We start from the raw sequence: 24406 nt of genomic DNA, 5'->3' as shown, positions 1-24406 counted from the left end.
CATTTGACTAATTAAATAAAACGTCGGCACGTGCATCCCTTGATTCAAAACTTGATTACTAACTAAAGAACATTGGATTATTGTTACGGAGACGAAACTTGCTAAATAACTACCGCTAAGTAACTAAAGGATACCCTCTTCCTCTTTTCCAATCTTGCTCTATGGGATAAACACTCGGCTAACCTAGTCTATAGTCTCTACAAGGAGCAGTGAAGGAGGTGTCACTAGTCCTGGCCGAAAGGATCAGATCGTTGACGTTTTGTACATGTTACATACGGTCCGGTTCTCTTATTTTGTTGTTTCATTGAACAATAATACGGAGTCATGTCATTTGCGCAAAAAAATGCGTGGATTGCGATGATTGGCGGGTTCCAATGAAAATACCATTACATGTAGCCTGGTAATTGCGCATAGTTTTGAATACAGCATGATATGCAATTCAAGAGAAGTCTTCATTAGAAAAAGCCGCCCTAATGCAGTTAGCATACACGGCGGGGGTGGACTTTTTATGTCAGCACTCTCGCGTACTAACAGATCAACAAGAGAAGGCAAATGTCTTCGCGCACCACACTTACAAAGGCTAAGCATTCTAACGATGAACGACAAAATTCAGATGGTAGCTTTCTTTATCCTGCTTTCAGGATGTTGCCGTGATACAAAGGACTATTTGTTTCAAGGAAACCTAATCCCGTTTTCGAACGCATCCTCTCTTGACACAATAAATGTCTCCCTTATAGTTTATAGTTGACATGGAAATTATTTCTTAGAGACTGATGAAAATATGAGGAGAGTTTTTGTCAATCGAGTTCAAGAGCGCTATATTTAAAAAGTAAAGAAAATGATTTTGAAAAGCACGGAAACTGAATAGCACCACCCGACTGGAAAGAACTTTTCTGTAGATCAGTCGTTGAATGGTCATATATCTTACGGTTCCTGCACAGACTCAAAAGGTAGAACCTCACATGACATTGAACCCGAAGAGGAGACTAAGTTTGGCACTGAAAATTTTAGACTAGTACAAAATAGAACGGAAAAATTAGGGATTCAATATCTTAATTAGCCACACCCGTTTGAGGTCGTAACGTAAGTACTCAACGCAAGATATTTTATGAATTCTCTCCGATAGCAACACATGTAAAACCATTATATAGAGTGATCTCACTGACGACACTTCGCAGATAGTTTTCGCGAATTCCTCGAGTCACCGTATCCGGTTGCATGTTGATTGCTTACAAAATAACTAGAATCAAGGCAAGTCGAATATCTTGATAATCTTACGTCGTACTTTATTTAGAAGAACTTGTAAAGAGACATGACACAATAATTAGCTTTCTTATCTGCGTTTTCCTGTCTGATCTGACTGAGCTGTTTCAAGTTTTAATACGCTTGAGAAGTGGCATGACGAGTTCTTAAATACGTCAACGATTTATCTATTTTATGTATGATGTTATGGCCACATGATACTGCGGAGCAAATAAACGTTAAGACGTCGTTAGCGAATTGTGTAATTGTGAATTGTATTTCCTTTGTTTCGGAAGCAATAAAAGGGCTAAACGTCTCGTGCGAAAGCCTTGTATATGTAAAGCGCGTTTTGAATGGCACTGTGATTCCTTGACCACCCGGAGAGTTTGTTTGGCACAAGCTTTTATGGGTAACAGAGAATTCTCCTGTCAAATTTGACAAATGCGACACATTTTGTTAGCAAGCTGCCCGTCATTTCAACACGTTTCGAAAGAACTGGCGCTTTAATCGGTGCGCCTCGCGTTTAAAAGCTCCCAAATTTCACGCTTCGCAAACGGCTTTTGGCAAACAACAGGAAATAACCGTGATCGCTTTAGCAGAACTGCCTCGTGTCAGTGTACACTCTGCCGAGGCTTTCAGCGCCAGCGCAGGGGTCACGATTTTTTTATACATCTTTTCAGTGCGAGAATCAGTGGAGGCTTTCTTAGGGGTAGGCGATTAATCTCCGAACCGCAGGAGTGCTGCGTCAAGTTGACTAGTCATAAACTCTCCGCTAAAAGTAGGAACCGAGGCAATTGATTACTTTGCTATTCACCAATCAGGTTCGTAGAGAAATTGAGGTTTCTGTAATAAGTAACAGCGGAACTTTCGCTTATTCGGTATCGCACCTTCCCAAAGGTAAGTAAGCGAAAACCATCTTTACCAGTTTATTCGATTTCAAAAGTTCTCGTGAACTAAATAATTTGCACATATGCAGTTCATTTTAATCAACGGTTTCGCATTTGCCTCATAACTGAACTATATAATTTCTACTTTCCTTTTCATTCTCCGAGGAAAACCGCAAGTCAGTGTACAACAACGTAACGAGAGTCAAGCGAGGCGAGAAGAAATTATTATTTTTATCACTTCTCTGTTAACCCCGAATTACAATATGAATAGACCGTAGTAAGTGATTAATTGTGTGTTTTGACAGTCATCTGCATAACTTTGAATCTTTTCTTTTCTTTCACTTAACAGCCTTGGCAAACTGCTCCACAACACCGCCAGGACATAAAAGATGTGTGATTGATTAGGTGACGGCAAAGGAGTCGTGTGGCTGATAGAGGACACAAGTCACGTCGCCGGTCAGCTCGGACAGCTGAAACAAGTTTGGTTTACATAGAAGAGATTAGGCAGTGAAGGCTAAACCGAATCACTCTTGATTATAAGAGTGTTTATAGCAATATCATTAACTGATAAGCCATCACTTCGGCCAAGCATTCTTCTTGCGGGTATTAATTTCCGTTTTGTGAACGCGCATTGAGGACGAAACCAGGCCGTTATTCTTATGTGAGAGACCTAACTATGGATCCGCAGATCTTTGTCTCTGCGCTGAATTTTCTAGCGTTATTTATATTGTTTTTGGATTTGAATCGCCGAGGTTTCACTATGGTGCTGGCAGCTTCGTCTGCTAGGTCAAACTCGTGTTATAATGAATACGGAAGGCCGCAGATGTGTCTCCCGGAATTTCACAACCTGGCTTACGGCAAGAGAATCTCAGCAAGCCACGCGTGCGGGAACCCTCCTCGAAAATTCTGCAGATGGGAGATGCGCGGGTTTAAATGTGATGTCTGTGACTCGAATATTCCGAGCAAAGCTTATCCGGTAGAATATTTGACAGATTTGCACAACCAAAACAATGTGACATGCTGGCAAGCGGATCCCAAGCAATCCAGAGAAAATGTTACTCTAATTCTCTCGCTCGGAAAAACGCACGATATTACATACATTAGCCTACAGTTTTGCGGTACGAGGCCTGATTCCATGGCTATCTACAAGTCTCTGGATTTTGGCAAAAGCTGGAGGCCATATCAGTTCTATTCTAGCTCGTGTAGCAAGGTATATGGGAGGCCAAAGAAAGCTTTCGCCAGCCGAGAAAACGAGCAGGAAGCTCTATGTACGGATGCTCATCTAATAAAGCCTCTTCAAGGAGGTAGAATTGCTTTTAGCACCCTGGAGGGCAGGCCCTCTGCGAATGACTTTGAATCAAGCTTCGTACTGCAGGAATGGGTCAGCGCTACTGATATCAAAGTGGTCTTTAACCGTATTAGCCCTTCAAAGGTGTATGATATAAACAAATATTACGCCGTATCAGACCTAGCAGTCGGTGGACGATGCCACTGCAATGGACATGCGGGCAGCTGTCCTGCTAACCGTGACGGAAGGCCAGTGTGCGACTGTAAGCATCACACTGCTGGGAACAACTGTGAGCAGTGCAAGACCTTCTTTAACGACAGGCCTTGGAGACCTGCTACAGAGAACTCGGCGAACGAGTGTGTAGGTAAGTAAAGCCTTAAAAACTGAGCACCTTAATAAAGTCTTGAACCTTTTTAGATCTCAAAACTTTGGATGAAATCCTAAAGTGTGACCATTCAAATGAATATATCCTTCAACCAAGCGGTGTTATACATTTTACAGAATTTTTAAAATTGAAAGTTCATATTTTTCTATTTTTAGAGTTTTTGCTACGGTAAATCCCAGCGTGTGTTATGTATCCGCTGGCATTGTTTACGTGCTGTTGCATTGTTTTATGAAGTCTGTTTGTGCTCTCTAATTTGCCCTCTTATGCACAGACTTGTAATAACTGTCATCGGAGCACATTTAGGCACATTTAAGGCTAATTAGCGCTTACAAATTAGCGCCAAATAAGGATTCAATGGTGTCGCAAAAATGCGCTGAAAAATTTACCTCGGGATTTACATGTAGGCTTTTTTCTCATATCGTGAGTAGAATTAGCGCCTCGTGCTTTCAGCGCTCGAAGAACAAACTTTGCGGCATTCTTTACGGATTCAAAGGATCAACCGAGGTCCCAGAATGTCTAATAGCGAGTTAAGGGACAATAAATGAGGTGTTACCATTTAAAGACTGCTATTTTATGCGAACATTAACAAGCGACTTTGATGTATCACGGTTGCCTTGCGTACAATAGCACGCTAAACTACATTGACGTTCGCCGCCAACTTTGAAATAAAGCTTAAGACTACTATAATGAGGTATGGCAAGGGAAGGTTTGATATGAATTTGTCAAAATTGAAATTGTTATAGATGAACAAAAATTTATACGCCGGATCTTTGAAACTGACCGAGTCGTCAGAAAAATCTGGAATTTTCAATATAGTACTTCAATTTTATTTCTCCTTTTTTTTTTTTTTCTTGTTTTAATGCGTTGACTTGCAGGCAAAAATGCGCGCATTCAAAATTTTACTGACAACAGTGACTGACTTGACTGCCCCAACTCCCGACTGTCCATTCTACGCTGAAGTACACTGCATATCTACGTGTAGTGATCAATGTATCATTTCTCCTTTATTTACGTTTACCTGTTCAAAATGGAGTAGTCGGTCACGAGAAAAAGGCCAGTAATTGATCGTAAAGAGGGACTGTCTTGAAGAATCCCTTACTATACATGATATGATACATAATGGAAATCTAGTAAAAGAGATGTAAAACATCCGTGATTATTTGAACACGCATATATTTCAAAGAAATTTTCACACAACAGTCGAACAATTTGATTGTGCTGTTTATTTTTTCTTTCTTTTATTTTAAAATAGTAAAACTGTTGAACGTACTCACTCAGACGTTAAGTTTCTGCAGTTTTAATGGGATTGCAAGACTCAATCGAAAAATGCAAAGAATTTTTAACTTTTGTTAACCCAATTTACTTTAATAAAAAAAATTACAAAAAGCGTAAAAGGGTTGTGTTCTGAACGCGTCGTACTGGCGACTTGAAAATCAATTTACAAAACCTAAACAAAGCTCACTGAGATGTGGGACTATTTATACAATCAGAGCTTAACAGTTCTTTTCTGATGAGGCCGCAGAGTAGTTTCTTTAATTAGACCTAATTAAGGTGGCTTCGATGACCCGGCCCGACAGGGAAAACTAGGTGTACTCTTATTGTTACCAATGCAAAGTTCAAAACATGAAATTTAATTACACCAACATGCCGGTTTATGAAATGATATGAAACATTCTCATGTTTATGTTTGTTTACTGAGGATTGGAAACTTCTGGAAAAAAGAGGAACTTAAAAATGGATAGCATCACAGACTAAAATGCATGTTCTTGAGTTGGTTCTTATAATCTCATTTATAAGCATTTGCTCCGGGGCACTAGCTACCTACTTAAACGATAGACTGCCCCCTTAATTGATTATGTGTGCTTATTTTGCGGAAAGTTAATTAAGTAAATTCCAGATCACTTTTCGGATTCCAAGAATCGAGATTGTTATTATTGTGAATTCCAAAATCTGAGTAAAATAAAGTCTGCCATCTGACTCACAAGATAGCATACAAAAAATGTAGAGAGGCGTAGAAAGGCTTCGTTAACTTTTGTAGTTGAATTAGGTGTTCACAAAACACACGTATTTGCTACCTTCTTAAACGATAGACTGACCCCTTAATTGACTATAACTGTACTTATTTTGCAGAAAGTTAATTAAGAAAATTCTTGATCACTTTTCAGGTTCAAAGAATCGAGACTGTTTTCATAGTGAATTCCGAAATCTGAGTAAAATAAAGTCTGCCACTGATCTGACTCACAAGATAGCATGCATGCAAAAAAACGTAGAGAGGCGTTTAAGCTTTGCTAAAGTTAGCACGCCGTTGAATTAGTTGTTCACAAAATACACGTAACGAAAAACTAACTATTAAAACCCAAAACCATCTTGTCTTTTTTCATCAATCGGAAAGAACCTTGTCACTTCTTCTGCAATTTATTTAAACTTTTGAAGTGTTAAAATTTAAAGCATGCACACCCGTGCTATAAATGACCTTATTGCTTAGTTTACAAGTATCAATAATCCTTGTAACGCGTAAATGCTGACTGAAATGTTGCAGATCTTGACTGAACGAGTGGCCAGTTCAGGAAAAGCTTATAATTAATGCATAAATAATGTAAAAAACGAAAAAACTGCGAAAATCTCATTAATGCTTTTCACCTTTTCAGATGTAAGTGTAGTTTTTCAGTACTTGTTCTAAGTGCCAGTGATTTTAATCCCTCGTTTTTTCTAATAACAAAATATGATTTCGTTCTGAAACGACAAGATGTCTTAGGAAGGAGCTCTTTATCATAAATAGGCTGCCACTTGCACTGCTAGTGAATCAAGTTCCGCCAAACTTTCAGCTTTTTAGAGTTTCATGGGCCACAAGTTTGTCAGTTTTTTTTTATAAATACTGTCTAGTGCCAGCCTTTCAAAATAAAGTCTCTTAATTTTAGCGTCGTGATTAGAATGTAGTGCCTTGTTCCGCACGAGTTCTTATTTCAAGGACATTATTTTGAATTTCAATCCTGAGTACTCTTTCTTTCCAGGCCGTAGCCAGGAAAGAGACAAAACACTGACGATACTATTAATCTACGAACATTTCCTTTACATTGTAGTGCTATTGGGCGAAAAGCAAACACGTTTTCCAAATGATGTTACGAGATTGAGTTATATTGTAAAAGATTAAATCCGGAACAAACAAATTCCAGAAAACCCGCAACAGCCCACGTTACCTTATTAACCGAAGAACATTTCCGTTTCTTTCTATTACGATATGATATAATTGTTAGAAACACAATAGTCTAACTTTGATTTATTAATTGAAGCGAGGTGATCATTTCCGCAAGAGGCAAGCCCGAAAAACAACTAATGTTATGAAAATGATTTGTTTGCAGTTCATGGAGAGTATACGCTTTGACTAGCGAAGAACTCGGCAAAACGTGAAACAAAATCCCTCTTAATAAGATATCGAGAAAGTAACAGGACTACCGAAATAGCTTTCATTTGATTTGATTTTAGTTAGGATTTCGCTCTTTTAATTCACACCGGTCAAAAGAGTTGAACCTTTATCATGTACCGGGACAAACAACAGTACCAACCACAGCTTTAACTACCCGAACTTTCTATTCAGTCATAATAGAGTCACGTCTTTGTGCGTGTACTTTGCAGTTTCAAAAAGTTTGTCTGTGAACATGAAAGAGTTAAATTGATTTAACAAGACGGCTATATTCACCGGCATGGTCTCCACTCTTGTGGAGGAAAAGCTCTACCAGAGGGCAAGCCTCTGTTGTAAATAAAATGTAGTTTGTTCATTGACCAAAAACCTCACTTTTTCCATAAACGTATTTACTAACAAACCAGGAAAAACACGTACAAGATCTTTAATGTTAACTGCAGTTGCAAAACTAGTCTCTCACGGTAACAAAAAGACAGTTCTAAGTCCGTGGACGGTCATTAATCACTTCGATCCAAAATGGCGGGCGCGGGGACTTTGTTGTTTATAAGTACAAACTGCTTCCGTCAGCAATTTCCGCTACTGTTGACAAGTGTTGACCAAGTTTAATAATCGCGCCATATTTGCAGCATCTCCAAAAAATCCTTCATTCAACAAAATCTTGGTCTTTACAACTCATTTTGTCCGAGAGTGAATCTTACAAACTGGAGTAATGCACTTTAACGTAGTTCAATTTTGGATTCTTAGGCAAAAATCCGCTAAATCCAGGGTATAGCATTCAATTGAAAACTATTAAGTAGTATTAGACCTGTACATTCTTCTAGTGCAGCACTGTATATTGTGTTCATTATGCGCAACACAAGGTGACTCCAAGCTATTTATGTTGTGAAAATCAAAATTTACTTAGAGCACTCAAAAAATTTAAGCCGATTGTAGTGATATTCCGTGCGAGGTGCAGTTTTCCAGCTTTCCCAAGGCGGAAATGTTATGGATCTTGTCAAAAATGAACATGTACTTTTAATTTGGCAATCTGAAGTCGCATAGGGTTTCTTTACACCTGGTGGGCGACATGGAGGAGTAAATTAAGGGCTATAATTAATGAGGTGTTACGCTCTTGGTGCGTGCGTCCATGCCTTTATTTCAAGCGGGGTTGAAATCATAAATCACTCCAGTCGACAGAAAACAGGGACAAACAATGTCGTGGAGTCTCCTTGCCGCGTTTATTTGTATAAATACTGTGCAAAGCCAAAGAAAATATCTCAAAGGTCTGAGGATTGAAAAATCCTTCTCTGAGAATCTTAACCGAACCGTGCAGTCCGAGTATGGCAGCTGAATTACGTGTACAGTGGAACGAGATCGTGGATATGTAACATATACAAACCAAAATACCAGGAAACCAGGCAAAACAGAGACTGAATGGCAAATAATAAATCATTTGTAAACGTGACACTGTCTGCCAGCTTTGATTACTTTTTGTCGGCATTTTCGTGTGTGCATGCAAGTGTGAGCCAGAGCAAGAAAGCACAAACAAAGAAGGAATTACAATGGCAAGAAAGAAATTAAATAACCAGATAATAAGTTAAGGTTTCGTCATTTTTTTCATCAGTGTTAGGTGTTAAAGCAGTTCATAAAGTTCTGAATTCACACTGACAAATCTGTGCGCAGTTACGTATCTGAAACAAGGAGATGGAGACAGGGGGACAGGGAGACAGGGGGCGGGGAAACAGGGGATGACATTGGGACAGGGAACCAAGGGGACAGGATGGCACGGGGTAAGGGGGAAAGGATGACACGGAAACAGTAGTATGAGACGAGGACAGGATGACATGGAAATAGGATGAAAGAAGAAACGGGTGACGGGATAACAGAATGACATTGGAAATGGGGGCAGAAGGACAGGGAGACAGGAGGCCGGGTTTTGCGCATACGTCCTAACAGCGCGCTGTTATGTTGGACACTTCAGAAGCTGCAAAAGCCGGGAGAAAGCCTACGAAAACGATACAAAAAAATAAAATTATATGTACAGGGAAAGTTATCCACCTTTCATGTTTCTGCTATTCACAAATCAGAAGTAGAATAACCTATACAAAGCACTGACGGCAGACTGATCCCAACGGCGGAGGTGACGAGCTTGATAGAATTAACAAACAGCTAGAGTAGCTGAAATATATTTGTTCAGTAGAATAACCCATACCGACACAAGTAGAAATTAAGGTAGATGACTCTCCACACTACGCACGCGCCTTCCTCTAACACACACTTTTCTTTGATCTGTAGCCTGCAACTGTAACCTGCACGCCAAAGCATGCGTGTTTAACATGGAGCTATTCAAACTGTCTGGAGGCCACAGTGGTGGAGTATGTATTCACTGCAGACACAACACAGCCGGAAGATACTGTCATTACTGCAAGGAAAGCTTCTACAAGGACCCTACCAAGGACATTACACACAGAAGGGTTTGCAAACGTAAGTTATTACTTGTACGACTTTTTACTCCTAGACTCTTTCTCCTAGGCGACATACAGCGAGATTGTCAACTTTTTAACGTGGCGTATCTTAGGTGTCGAACCTATGACCTTCCGATTACTAGTTCGGATGATCTTCTACTGAGCTACAGGAGACTCGTGGGAGCTAAGGCCATTAAACTAGGTTCATGGGACAAACATCCTGCTAATGCTGAGATTGGAATGTCAAAGTGTGGCATATGCGCAATGGAATAAATGTGATGGTATATTCTCATGATATATCTATTTGGACATAGGCCAGCAGAAAACACTCAATTTTTTTTAATAACCACAACTACTGAGTTTTTTTGTCCATTAAAAATGTAGTCTGATGCTAACCACATGAGACACAAGACACAAATTTGATGAAAATATATCAGCAAACGCTGCTGTTGAAATTTTGAAATCAAGGTTGAAACTTCGCGATCGTTGTAGTTCAACGCCGTTTCTACATCAGAAGTCAATTGATTAAACAGTTAATTACGATTATCTTCTTCTTCGTCCTCTTCTTTTCATGACGAAGTTGATTAACTGTTTATGATATACAAAAGTACAGTAATTTCCAACCATTCTTTCCTGAATTGTAATTTAACTTTTCAAAAAGTTTAAAACATGGGCGTTGGCTTTAAACAAATGCAACCCATGTGTAAAATTAATCAAAGCACTAAAATGCGCATACATATAATGCATGTCTTTCAATCGTTTTAAAAATTAGAAGGGATGGCGCAGTGGTGAGAGCAATCGCCCCCCACCAATGTGACCCAGGTTCGATTCTCAGACTCGACGTCATGTGTGGGTTGAATTTGTTGTTGTTTCTGCTCCAGGTACTCTCATTTTCCCCTCTCCTCAAAAACCAACATTTCTAAATTCAAATTCGATCTGGAGAGTGTCCCCAATTAGTGCTCTGCGCTAAAGACATTGACACTTAAATAAGGTGATTTATTTTATTTCTAACCTGACATTTTCAATAACCCAATCTCCCCACATCCACGATTAGTTCTTGAGCTAAGCGCACAGCTCACGGGATGAGTGGAATTGAATAGATATAATTGGAAATCGAGCTGTTATTGAAATCTACTCGGTATCTACTTTTTTTCAGTGTCCCCCACATCTTATAACATATTAAATACGCCCAGGTCATGAATTCAAACCATTTGCCACAAGTTTCGCATGGTATACTTTTATTTTCCCAACACAATCTTATCAAGTGTTAAGACTCTAAAGAACTTTTGAGTTAACGAATCAAACCATAAAAATGAAAGCTACTGTGCATTACTTTCCTGAGGTGTTGTTTATTATGCTGTGAAAGGTGGTTCGAACTTTTGAATCTGTGGGCGAAATCCTAAACTATTACCATTTAAATGAAAGCTATTAAATGAGCAGCACTTTCCTGTGGTGCTGAATATGCTGTAAAAGGTGGTTTTAACTTTTGAATCGGATGAAAGTTTAATATTAACAAATGACCGGCGCGCCCTGCATACACTACTGAGCATACGAAAGTAGCGAAAGCTTAGCGGTGTTCAGTGCTTCCCTCTGAAGGTACGTGCTGTGCTGTTTGTGTTTCATACCTTTGCAAAATGAATTTTGTTGCTTATTTTAGACTAAAACAACCCAGTCAGTGACGGGGTTGAAAAGGAGACGAGCTATTACGACCGTTGGTAATAAATTATTTGAGTGAGTTTCGCCTGTTTTATCCGCTCGCGCCATTGAGTAATCTAATATGAAAACAAGTATCTGCCATTGGGTGGTCTATACAAAGCAAGCTATCATTACTAGAAGTAGTAGATTAATTTTTTTTGCCTATTTTAAACACAAGTAGGAACTTAGGTCATTATAAATGGTTCAACTGATTAATGCGCAGGAAACGCGCATTAAGGTTTTCAAATGAAAATAACTTATTTAACAAGCTGTGTGCAAAATGTACCTCACAAACAAACTTAATTATTTTGATCGATTGAGGCAAAGCAATCGTCACCAGGGAAAGCTTTATAGAAGTCGAAGGTCACAAGCAAACATCAGCATTAAATTATATAATATAAAAACTTCTAAAAACTTCCGTGTTTTCTCCGAACTGAATTCGAACTTGTGTGCGACTACGGTACACAGACGCGAGTTAAGGAAATGATCACGATTCGGCGGTGAAGAGTTTGAGTCGTGGCTCCCTTTGTCAAATGAAAACTCTGACAGATTAACAATCTAAAAGTGTTCAATCCGCTAACAAGATAATTGAAGACAAGATGCGGTCGCACAGCGGAAATGATTAATCACTCTATTGCATTGTTTTCAATTTGTTCGACGCGACATTCTGGCTTCGTTACAAATTAGCCTCGAGCTCGGCTTCATCTCACTCAATAGAAAGACAGTTAAGTATGGACCAAATTTCGCGTTAATTGATCAAAGAAAGTTTTTGCCTTTTTTGTTTTAGCCGTTGCCAATTAGCTTGTTAATTCGGTTCACAGGTTCAGTTTAAATAGTCGGCCAGACGATCGACGAATCAAGTCCATGTCCCATTCAACAAGCACCGCTAAACAGATTGCACAAGTCTAATTTGTTTTCATAGGGATAGCCAAGGTATGGGAAGCCCACGTGGAATAACTTGTCTTTTCAGCAACGTATGGGAGAAGCCCCGGGGGAGGGGTAGAACCTTATGAGGCTTTGCCTTTCCTCTGATAGTGGCTGAAGTCAATTTGTCGCACCCCGGCAAAAGTTAAAGAAGCGAGAGAGCATTTCCTAAGGAATTTGAAGTTTATTTCGGAATGTTGGGTTGACAGATTAAAATAATTAACAATAGAATAGCAGGTCTTGCCTTGTTGAAGTGTCATTTCGTTACCAGATCAAAGCTGACCTTTTTTGTTCCAAAAGGTCTTTCCCCAAAAGTTTTTCGTGATTGCACGACTGGAAGGTGTTTCAATGTAATGCACTGAAATATTAATTTGAAACTTTCGATTTGCCGTTTCATTACGTAGTTTTCCTTCCAGTTTACTACATTAAAGTTGTTCGCTTTCAAAGAGCACTTTCAAAGGGCCTTATCCGTAAACAAGATTTGATTGTTTACTAATCTTGTTAGGCTCTGCGTGAGCATGACATCAAGACATTGGACAACTGAAAACTACACCACAGATGTTTTAGTTATACTGTACCCCCCGGGGGAACTCTAAAAATTGTGCTTCGGGGGAAGGGGGGTGGGTTGTGCCGCTGGGACTCTAAAACCCCTAACCCTTAACCAGACCAAGTTCAGCTGCATTTTCCAACCTTATACAAGACTAAACCCTATTCTAGACCAAAACTCTCTGATTTCTATACCATATCCCATTCCTATCGCGGAATTTTAAATTAAACTGGTGCGGTACATGTTGTAAAAAAAGGGGTGTTATTTCCTACTCCTCATTCAGTATTCTAAACTTCTCCAACGCGGATCGTAGACAGAAAACATGAACTGCCTGCACAACTATTTTCTAGCCCCTGTTTAGGCCATAATTTATGAATTTCTTACTTCTAAAGGTTTGCAAGAGCGCGAACGTTATTAAGGGCTTATGTTTTAATTTGGGAAGGTTTGTTTTCGGAGGGGCTTTTTGCTGGAGCTAATTTTGCATTTCTAAAGGTTTATAGGCTTAACAGTAAAAAGAGCCTGCTCGACGTGTTTGATGTTTTGCAATGAACTCCGTTTCAGGCATAGTCCACTGACTTCTCGCAAGTTCCTCGTTTAGAGTAAAAAAAAAAAAAACCAAAAAAACAAAAACAAAAACAAAGGACCGAGACTACCTTCAGCCTCCCCCTCTCTCAAACTCCCTCCCTTCTCGTTCACCAGTTCACCGTCTTAAGTAACACAAGAGCTAAATCTACCTTTGATGTTCTTTTTTTGTTTTGTAGCGTGTAATTGCCACCCGCACGGATCCATGGGAAAGATTTGTGACCAGAACACGGGCCAGTGCCCGTGCAAGGAAGGCGTGACACGGAGACAGTGTGACAAATGTGCTGATGGATACAAAAACACCAAAAGTCCTATAGTACCTTGCATTAGTGAGTATTCCCCTTTCATTACAAAGACATAAAAACGATGCAACGAACTGCCTTTTGCCTATTTGTAATTGTGTGGATGATTGAAAGTCCTGTTCCTACAGATCGATACAAAACATCGTAAATTTTCCACGCGCTCTTTCGAAAAGAAATTAAGAACATTTTCAACGTGACTACAACAATCTATACAAACCTACAATCAAGGGAAAAAGTCTCGGCACAAATTCTAATGTTATTTCCTTGCGCGCTCAAGAGAAACATTTGCGCACGGACAAAATATCCCCGTACCCCCACACCAACCACTCCCCTTGCAGTGTTGAACCTGCGCACTCAAAATGTTTTGTTGACTTCACATTGTTTAGGGGGGAAGGGGTAGCGGAACACAACGCGCTTGAAAACAAGGACAGGGGTGTTTCCTTGAGGTGGATTCTAACATTTGCTTCAAGGACTCGAGTTCAGAATTTCAGAAGTTTAAACAGGGAAAACATTCTTTTCATCGTAGACTTCTACTAAAGTATGCTTCTTCTGATTCAATGCTTCACTGAGAGAGAACTACGAGACTATTTACTTATTACTCTCAATTCTACTTTCAGAAACGCCCAACACGGTGATGTCCATACAACCCAAGGATTCAAGTAAGTTTACTTTAACAATTTACTGGTTAAGTATAAAAATCAAATAGAAGAAAGATCATCGCAGTTAGTACGCAACTTAAGCAGTTGCAAAAAGAAAGCCCTTAAAAAAATTCAGGCTTGAACGGGATTCGAACCCATGACCTCTGCGATGCCGGTGAAGAGCTCTACCAACTGAGCTATCAAGCCAACTGGGAGCTGGTCGTACTGTGAGTTCGTAAAATACCCGTGAAGGATGAATAAATGAATGTAAATGTATCAAACATAAGCTTATATTTTGAACTGCGGATGAAAGATCAAATAGAACACCAAAAAAATAATAATAAAATAAAATAAAAATAAAATGTCTCAGCAGCATCTCTAGTTTTCCTAATTTCCATCGTTTTCCTAACTATGCCTTAATTGTTGATGTACAATTTTACAATTAAAACTATTCCTGTTTCATTGCAGCCTGCTCTCAGTGCAAGAAAGTTGGTCTTTCTGGAAAGAAGTTTTGTCGCAAAGATTTTGGTAAGTATAAAATAACTTTTCAGCATTAAAATTCCGTTTTGCCCCTTGACACTCTTGTCTCTTTTCCTATTTGTTTATTTGTTGATTTCACTTGTTTTGTTTGTGTTTCGTTGCGGTTTGATTATTTTAGTGTTTTTTGTTTGTTTGCCGATTTTTTTTGTCGCCAAGGGAACAGCATATCTTAATTTGACCTGATCGCCACTTTTTTCTTCTATTTCACAATTTCAGCCATGAAGGTAGCAGTTCTTGGATTGGACAAAAAAGTACCAGGAGAATGGGTCCGAGTGACTGTTAACGTGATGACACGATACAAGCGTTCATTGGTTCGTCTGAGACTCGGCAATGAATTCCTCTGGATTCCAAGACGAGACTACAAATGCAAGTGTCCCAAACTACGACCAGGCCGCCAGTATTTGATCGCAGGCTCTATCAGATCTACACGTCGAAAAAAATCCATTGTTGTTGACCACCGGAGCATGGTGGCCGCATGGACTAAGAATATGGACAGAAAAGTGGATAGAATTAAGAAGAACTGCCAAACTGAGAAAGAATCTGTACACCGTTATAATTAATCAAATCCACGAATTTTGATCATATAGCGCGAGAACAAAGTTGTAATACGTTACACAATTGTTAACAAGTCTTGCTTTGCCTGACTAAAGAGCGACGTGGGGAAGACGAATACTTTCCGATCAGTTCCCGAGCGAAACGAAAAATCCCGAATAGTTCTCGAACGCCACTGTAGATGTGCTATTTAGTTTTTTCTCTTAACCAGTAAAGAGAAGGTAACGTCCGCTGCGGCAACATGGAACCAGTTTAAGACCCCACGAGTACCATTATTTAACGCATTTTTCCTCTAATTAATAAATCAGCAATCTTCTAGTCAGGGTGTTTCATAGAAGGTCCCAATGCCCCGCCCCCGGGTACGGGGAGGCTCCGCGCGGAGGTTTAACTATTTCCCTTTCGTGTACCTACTTTTACTGAGATGGTATCCTTTCACATGGTCATGTAATTGGGGGAAATCTGTTTAATAGAATGCCCAAGTGCTCCCTTGGGTAAGTTTCATACAGGGAGTCTCCGCTCGGAGGTTCAACCCTTTCCTTTTCATGTACCAACTTTTACTGAGATGGTACTCTTTCACATACATCACACAAGAAATCGGTACCCATTGCTTTCACCTCAAAGATAACCTGAAGTCTTTTTCCGGCGGCAAGAGTAATCTGTGCTTTGTAATTTCTATTTCAAATTAGTGCTCAGATTTCTGTTTTGTTAGCCACCTTTTCGGTTACTTGAATGTAATTGCTACCCTGACGGTCTCCTTTTACGACTCTTAAAGTGCTAAAACCTTAAATCGCGCTACTCGTTCTAATGCTACATACACAAGGAACCTCCCCCTAGTAAACCCCCTCCCCTACCTACTTCCCTGAGCTAATGCCTTTTCTTTTCGCAGTGCTGAGAAATCGCATAAATATTAAATGTGCAGTTATATTTTTTGTGATACCCGGTGACTGAATCCGAGAAAATTACAAAGCTACTTGTTCAAAACAGCGCAACACCTTATTTATTGTGGAAAACTAGTTCACCGGTATTCCACAACATATCTTTTTTCGCTAATCGTTCAATTTTAGCGTGCTTTAAAAAAAAAAAAACGCGAAAATGGCAAACCAGTAAAAAAGGCGGCAATCTGAAAGACATGAGAGAAAATCAGGATTGGTTGGGTTATAAGAACGTGAACCACATCTTATTGTTTCACGAAAAAATGCAACTGCAAAACAGAAGATTAAGGGAATGTTCATGCTACAGCCAAAACTGCATTCAGTGAAGAATGACTGTCAAGTGTTTACATTATAATTATATGTGATATGTATAAATCATTTGATGCTCTAACAAATAAAGATCTTTGTTTATAAAGGGGGTGTAGCTGTCTCTCAAGTTTGTCCTCGATATAATTAACTATTCAATGGCAAAGATTTGGCAGCAGGCCCATCTTCTTTGCAGCTACTACTCGCAGCTTTTGTCTTTGTGCCTGACTCGCCCCAGTCGTCTCTCTTAGACTTTAATCATAAGACGCGGGCGTTGATGGGAAGGGAAAAGGGAAGCCACTTTTTCAACCTTCCCAACAACCCTTGCGCACCCTTGTCAAGTACATCCAAAGAGGACGATTGGGAGCGAGTCAACCTTTACGCGAACAACACCGCCAGCTATACTAACAGCTATGCACGCTACAGCTTAGCCCCGGTGAGGCCTTAGGCCGCAAGTTATACTGACATACTATAGCTTCCTCTATTGGTGCGCGGGAGGACACAAGCTAAATTTTACCGATTTCGGCCCAGTTCAGACGCCCCACCAAGTAGTACGAATTTCTTTGTCAGTGGTACGGTGTCAGTTTGTTTTAACTGATCTGCATTATGCAAGGCAAAATCTCAAGGTACGGTGGAGCTTGCTACCTTGCACAGCATTAGAGCGAAAATGTGTTAGGCACGGTTATGAGAGCTTTATCAGCGTTTATCAGCGTCTGAACCTGAGCCTGAGCGATGCTTGTGCGCTGCTAGATTCGTGTGCACACTCAAGGTTTCACTCGTACACGAGCTATCGCGTGCATCCATAGATTGGTGCGCACTGTTGCATGTGCGTTCAAAGATTTTTGCGGGAAGCTGTGTTTACTAAGTTGTATCTTACTAAGTTGTTTGATATTTAAGCGCATGGGCACAGGTTCGTCCAAAGCTGGCTTCATGGGCAAGGGTTTATTCGTGAGTTCTCAAAGTTTCCTATGTGCAGTCGTTCGTGCGCGGTGATTCAAAACGGCATTTATGGGTGTGTTCATAACCTAACATAAAAAAAGAGAGTTAACGAGAATTGACCAGTGTCAACCTCTCTCGCGAACGCGAACGCACATTGGTTTGTATAAAAATTCAGCACATACAAAGAGATCAAACTGAATTCAACCGGCGGGCGCGACGTTTGGCATTTCAAGTAGAGGGAGTGTCACTAGTTCTCCTTTGGCCAGGGTTCCCCTTGGATTTGCGCTCACACATTTTAAGCAGACAAACTAGTGCCTACCTTTCAAGAATGATTTCTGTGCGCAGTAGCAAGCTTACGTTTACGAGAATTGACCACTGTTGTTCGTTCTCGTCTTTGCTCCGAGAGGATTTTTTTCCGGGTGCTCCGGGCTCTTAACCCTCTCATCAAAAGCCAACATTTCTAAATTCCAATTCGATCTGGAGAGTGTCCCAAATTGAAATAATAAAGTGATTTATCTATTGTATGTTGTTACACGTTTACCAGTAGAAAAATCAAGAGTTTAGGGAGCAGGGATGGTGCAGTGGTGAAAGCATTTGCCTTCTACCAATGTGGCCCGGTTCGATTCCCGGACTCGGTGTCATATGCGGGTTGAGTTTGCTGTTGGTTCTCGTCCTTTCTCCGAGAGGTTTTTCTCCGGGTACTCTGGTTTTCCCCTCTCCTCAAAAACCAACATTTTCAAATTCCAATTCGATGCAGAATCTGAGGGGTCAGTCGTAGCAGACTGTTAAGTGTCAGTATTTACTTATCTATTTGTTTTTTATATATTTACTATCGTGTAATCAGTTAGATGTACCTTGTGACCAGTTTTGACCAATCAAACAACAGATCTAGAATAAAGGTATACCTTATCGCAGTACATTTCGCCATATCAAGTTTTCACCAGTTAGATTCAAGGTACAATTTCTCAAAATATTAGATTTAAGACTCAAGCGACTGCACGTAGATGTCTCCCTGAAGTTTCCTTGTTTTGCTTTGGCTTTTGCAATGTTTTCCTGAAAAGAATTCACTGATGAAACGAACCATGATGAATCAACACTGAAATTAGTCAATTATGAGTCATGTCATAAGTTGGAAAATTACGATCATCCGGGTGAGTGTAGTCCTGAGAAGGAAAGTTTGAGGTCACGTTGAATGACGTTTCGACAACCTGAGTAGAAGTCATCATCAGATTTGATCTGATATCAAATAAATTTTTTCGGGCTTCAAGAACTGTTTGCAAGAAAGATACTTCTAAGAGCGAGATTTAACTTGAAGAATTACGACATATGCGCTCAGAGATTGGAGTATGGGGAGAACAGGCATGTCTAGATTCAAATTTTTGGGTAGACGATAGAAATTGGCGTCTCGGAAATCAACGAGGATTACATTAACGCGAACTGTAAAAATTCGCGTTAGTTTCATGGAGTTTTATTTTTCTGTAATAAGGCAGATCGTGAAAGGGATTACTGGCCATCGAGGTAGAATATAAAAATAAATAAAAATAATCGTTTGTTTTGCTATGTAGTCACTTAAGTCGTAGATCGCGACGTTTCGACTGTTTACTGCTGGTCTTCGTCAGGCGATAGGGTCGACTGATCACGATTCGGTAGCAAGGATCGACATCCGCCAATCACAGACGACCTTCGTAATACAAATACTGAAGAGTGAACAGTCGAGTTCATGGCCTGATAAAGGAAAGGAATAAACAGTCGAAACGTCGCCAGTCTACAGCTATAGTGGCCACATCGCGAGACAAACGATTATTTTATTTATTATAATAAGGCAGATTTACATTTGTCTTTTGCGTGCACGCTAAATTTCACTAAACATGTAGCAATGACCAGGAATTCCTAGATATCAAGAGAAATTCCATTGCTGTGTTATTTATAATAACCCTCGCTATCAAACGGATACCAATTTACCAACTCCCTATCATAGTATTATAAACTAAAACAAGTCATGTAACCAAGTTCTCTCTTAAGTCAACTGAGGAAAATTTTAAAATTGTATCAAAACCTTTTCTTTTTCGCTGTTCTTTCCACTGATTCTGATCAGTATATCTACATTAATTTTTCTTCTTTTTTTCTTCGAAAATTGGTCGTACCAATTTTCTAGTTTTCAAACAAAAGTTGACAGTTATGTCTTTCTTCAATCAAACCGTCCAACTACACGTAAACTATTTCATTTTTAAAATTAAATTACTTAATGAAGAAACAATACTGCATTTCCCCAAACACGTGAAAGACATGTATCTAGCTTAAATGGGCCAGAGAGTGAGAGGAATTACCTGTATTACTACTATTCAAGGGAATGTAGTATTTGTTTGTTGTTATCTATAGCTGTATTGCGTGGGAACGCGGTGAGGACATGATAATTAATATAATTATTTATGTCATCAAAGCAGTGTATCACTACAGTGACCTCAATTATGATTCTCTTGGAAAAAAAGACGTTCGGATGATGACTGCATGCTACTTATTTTGGGACAGCTGCGACAACAATAATGGCAATAATTAATAGGATGATTACCACCAGCATTCCTGCAAAACAAAAGCAAGAATTTAACGACGGTCCCTTCTTTTGCTACTGAGCATACGTTCTGCGCATGTCAGGAAGGTCGGAAACCCTGACTTCTCAAGGACGGCGCATGCCTACTAATTCAAAGCTGTTTTTGTGCAGTTTATGAGTATGCGGGAAAAGAAGATCTTAGCAAGTGTTATTGAAATCAAAAATGAAAATTGGGGGGTAACGACGCATTTTAGAGATAATTAAGCTTCAATTTAGAAAAAAAAAATCGATACATGTTAAAGATTTTTAGAAATGTTGCTGGATAATTATCTCCAGAAATTGCGTGGTTACCCTCAATTTTCTTTTTGGATTCCAATAGCCCGTGCTAAATCTGCTTCTCCTGCATAGTCATAAACTGCACAAAAATAGCTCTGTATTAGAAGGCACCGTCCTTAATTCAGTAGTACCGGTTTAACTCGGATGACGCAACTAGATCCTCGAAACTTGCAAACTTTGAGTACTGAGTTTCGAGTCGTGGGCTTTGAGATGAGAAAACAAAGCATGTTATGGCTCAATTAATGTTCTAGTCATTTCAGTTTTGAGTCGAGTGACTCGAGGTTTTAGACGAGAGAACAGGAATTCTCACTCAGTTACATGTAAGGGGGGTAGGGATGGCGCAGTGGTGAGAGCACTCGCCTCCCACTAATGTGGCCCAAGTTCAATTCCCGGTTTCGGCGTCGTGTGGGTTTTTCTCCGGGCAGTCAGGTTTTCCCTTCTCCTCAAAACCCAACATTTCTAAATTCCAATTTGATCTTAAAGTGCCCCCAATTAGTGCTCTGCGCTAAATACATTGACACTTAAATAAAGTGATTTCTTTTTAAATTAAATCCCCTTCAAAAGAAAGCCTTCCAGCCTAAGGCTTGTTCTGAATTTTGTGGTATTATTAATATCCAAATTAGATGAGAGCAGATCTGTAGTCATAGTATGTAGTCAGAGGGAAGCAGGGTGGTTGAGTGGTTAGGGCAATGGACTTGAAATCCGGAGGTCTCAGGTTCCAGTCCCACTCTGACCACTAGCTGGAGTTGTGTCAACTCCAATTTTAATACCCAGCTGGTCTGCCTCCTGCCAGTTGGGATTTTTAAACACGTTATTTTCAATTTAAATTATTTCTTTGTGAAGTTTAACACTTGGTCCCACTAGCACTTGTGCTATAAACACTGCCAAGGGTAAATAAAGATGTTTTTTTTTTTGTTTCAACTCTTGCTTTCCTCGTGATTTCTTTACCTTCCCTAAGTTCTGTTTGTATCGTTCTAAATGTCTTGATTGTAATAAATATAATAATATTAATTTTATCCTTTCTCTGAGAGGGAACCTAAGTTTTACAAGCCCCATGGTTTTCATTAGGTTCCCTCGCCACTTCTTTTCTATCTCTTGTACTTTAATCACTATAACTTTGTAATCATCTGTAACCATTGTAATCATTGTAATTTATTAATCATTGTAACTTGTGTGTGGCAAATAAACTAAATAAAAAAAAAATCCTTAAATAGTAGCTGTTGCAAGTCTGACCCGCCTAGATTAGCTCTCGCTACATGCAGGCCAGTCTTTATTGCTTTTTTTTTTTTTGCTGGATTTTTCAGTAAAATTTGAAATTTGAATTTTCAAGAAAAAAAAGACTGTGTGAATGCATAAATCAAGAAGCACTTATAAAGAATGTCAGATCTAACTGTCTTGAAGTGCCTGCACGGACATTACACTCACCACAAGTTGAGGACTTTGCTGTCACTCTTTGTACATGTGAGGTTTCTTTGATAAGACGTGCATTGGTGTGGTCCATTCGAGCATCAATATCATCTATTATTTCTGCATGGCAACAAAACAATTAAAACATCTTTGTTACTTCAAAATTAGCAAGAAATACATGCCTCGGCATTATTTTATCTCCCCATTAACACAAATTATTGATAAAATTAAACTTGAAGATAATCTGATGAAAGCCTTAATAATATTACAGCGTACTTAAAATTACAATTTTCAAAACTCAATTCCATTAAAATAACCTGATTCACTCTGACAAAGGGCTGATTCTCAAAATGTCAGCACTTGAATCTCTTTACGGTGGCCAATTTAAACCTTTAGTTAATGACTCTGTTGATAAACCAAACATTCGTAATCTAGGACAAAAATGTTTGCTTATAATCTACATGTACAATCTACTTGGTGAACATTACAATGTACATGTACTTAATAGAAAGTATTATTGTTATATTTGTTGTTGTTGCAGTTTTATCATTATCATTATCATCATCGCCATCACCTACATATTCTGCATGCCATCTTGTTTTTCTTACTTAAATTAAAGTACTTTTGTAAGTGACTGTTGAATAAAACACTTTACTATTAAAAGAAAAGTAGTTCCTGCCAAAAGTAGTTATACTCTTCACTAACCATTTTGCACGTCCACTTCATCAGAGATGGCTTGCCCCATCATCTTCTGCCTCTGAATTATTCCTGACAAAGCTTCCAGTCCTTGATCTTGTTCTATTATTGCAAAAGAAAGGAAAACAACAACCTTAGCTTGTATCATTAAACTGTGTAGCTGGCTGGATTGTTCACAATGTGCATGCCAAAGTTTTGATGGTAGAGTCACACCGAGAATGGGGATGACGGCTGGATTCATCCTGACCAAGGAGGAAATGTCAGTTCTTGAATCTCTTTACGGTGGCCAAATTATCTTAGTTATCAACTCAGTTGATAAAACTTTGTATTACTTTCATTATTTTCTAACCCTCTTATCACAAACAATACTGTCAACCATACTGGTCAATGTACATGTACAGTATTAATACTACAGTACTTGAGGTGTGAGAAGCATCAGTACATGTACATGAAGGTTTACACAGCTAACAAAAAGGTGCGGTCACTTCTACACGTAGTTAATTTGCACTGTCTCATAATTATAAGGTCAATTCTCCACTCAGAATTGCAGTGACTGTCTGATATTAGCTCAACTCTGCACTTAGAATTTGCTTTTACTGTACATGTAGCTTCCAGAAAATTAAGTAAAGGGCCACAAAACAAACTTAACTAGTCTGCTGGCCTTGTTATGCAACATGTACAGGTCAATACGTTCAATTTAATGACTGGTGTGATGTTGACTGGACTTACCAAATTTATAACAGAGGGAAAAATTACTGAATGCTGATTGGTCGAGAGAGAGGGCATTATTTCTTAGTTTTCCTTTCACTGAGGGCAAAATTACTCTTTCCTGATTGGTCGAGCATGCCATTTAAATAATTATTGGTTTCTTCATTTTGTGCCCAACAACAACAAGTTCTTTCAGGTTCTTTGGAGTTTGACTTTTTAAGCTGGGTTATTTGTCCACAAATACATGGAAATCAAGTTCTACAGCTATAAAGAAAATTCCTAAAGGTGAATTTTTGTGTCTTACAAAGAACAACGAAAGATTTGTTCGTTTGGGAAAACTTTGAAAATACATGTGAAAATTAAACCTTAATTCTACTTGGTGCCATGTGATTACACATACAAATAAAAGTAGATGTAGATGTAAATTAGCGTGCACCCCTTCAATTGCTCTACTATTTGCCATGTGCCTAATACTACTTTCTGTCATAATTCTGAGCCTACGTTTTCTAAAGTATAACTGGACCTCAATAAAGGAAATACCTGCAATAATTTGTTGTTGCTGTCTTCTCATATCATCTACTGAAACATTACTGTCAGGGTATTTCTCTGGTTCATCAAATGGATTGCTCTCTCGCCCTCTGGGGTCTGTTGCAAGTAAAGAACTCCTGGAATATTCAGATACAAAAGTGTTTTAATAATTAAGAGCTGGTTGATGTCCTGGAGGTTTGAGTGTAACTGGCCTTGCAAAAATACTATGATGACATACAGTGCATATCTGACTTCCTATGAAAATATTAAGACTATTAAGAGAAAAGACTTATTCAATAAATAATTACTTTATTGATCAGCTGTATGAAACATGCACTTCACTTTGTAGCCACAGTCATTTCCACTGAACAAGACCCAGTTGTTTGAAAGCCGATTACTGAATACTAATCCACAATTAAAAGTTAACCAAAGTTTTCATCTAGCTCATTAAAAATGATTTTGAAAGCTAATTTTAAGCTAATGCTAAAGGACATCTAGGTCGAAACTGAGGGACAAAGATCTTTTGGAAGAATCTTTGTTGATTAGTAATTACATAAAC

The 24406-nt window shown here is 39.1% G+C and overlaps 3 protein-coding genes across 6 annotated transcripts in view; 2 read left to right on the top strand and 1 right to left on the bottom strand.

Moving 5' to 3' along the window:
- LOC146458512 (atrial natriuretic peptide receptor 1-like) overlaps window positions 1-24406 on the top strand; it is a 77805-nt gene that overhangs the window by 24294 nt on the left and 29105 nt on the right. The window lies entirely within an intron of this gene.
- LOC146458516 (netrin-1-like) lies at window positions 1065-19596 on the top strand. Of its 3 annotated transcripts, none has more exons than XM_085091039.1 (7): window positions 1065-2063; window positions 2479-3781; window positions 9498-9686; window positions 13595-13744; window positions 14335-14376; window positions 14824-14883; window positions 15112-19596. In XM_085091039.1, the coding sequence occupies exons 2-7, from the start codon at window positions 2806-2808 to the stop codon at window positions 15453-15455; spliced, it is 1761 nt and encodes a 586-aa protein (XP_084947165.1). In that variant the 5' UTR covers window positions 1065-2063; window positions 2479-2805; the 3' UTR covers window positions 15456-19596. The 3 variants fall into 3 exon arrangements, with proteins under 3 accessions (XP_084947165.1, XP_084947164.1, XP_084947162.1); XM_085091038.1 differs by having other exon boundaries at window positions 1065-2139; XM_085091036.1 differs by having other exon boundaries at window positions 1065-3781.
- LOC146458515 (syntaxin-8-like) overlaps window positions 18415-24406 on the bottom strand; it is a 26405-nt gene continuing 20413 nt past the window's right edge. For both annotated transcript variants that reach the window (XM_085091055.1, XM_085091056.1), the window contains exons 6-9: window positions 23860-23984; window positions 22621-22713; window positions 21934-22035; window positions 18415-20204 (exon numbers count right to left, since the gene is read on the bottom strand). In XM_085091055.1, the coding sequence (XP_084947181.1) occupies window positions 20140-20204; window positions 21934-22035; window positions 22621-22713; window positions 23860-23984 (385 nt within the window). In that variant the 3' untranslated portion in view covers window positions 18415-20139. The remainder of the gene's footprint in view (window positions 20205-21933; window positions 22036-22620; window positions 22714-23859; window positions 23985-24406) is intronic.

This window comes from Pavona decussata, unplaced genomic scaffold (genome assembly GCF_977016875.1).
Source record: "Pavona decussata unplaced genomic scaffold, jaPavDecu1.1 SCAFFOLD_233, whole genome shotgun sequence".
Lineage (NCBI taxonomy): Eukaryota > Metazoa > Cnidaria > Anthozoa > Scleractinia > Agariciidae > Pavona > Pavona decussata.
Note: the sequence above shows the minus strand (reverse complement) of the source record. Positions and strands in the feature narration are given on the sequence as shown.

Coding starts and splice junctions, on each gene's coding strand:
- LOC146458516 (XM_085091039.1), top strand. CDS start 2,806: ATGGATCCGCAGATCTTTGTCTCTGCGCTGAATTTTCTAGCGTTATTT. Junction 9,687..13,594: donor ACACAGAAGGGTTTGCAAAC/GTAAGTTATTAC, acceptor TTTGTTTTGTAG/CGTGTAATTGCCACCCGCAC. Junction 14,377..14,823: donor CATACAACCCAAGGATTCAA/GTAAGTTTACTT, acceptor GTTTCATTGCAG/CCTGCTCTCAGTGCAAGAAA.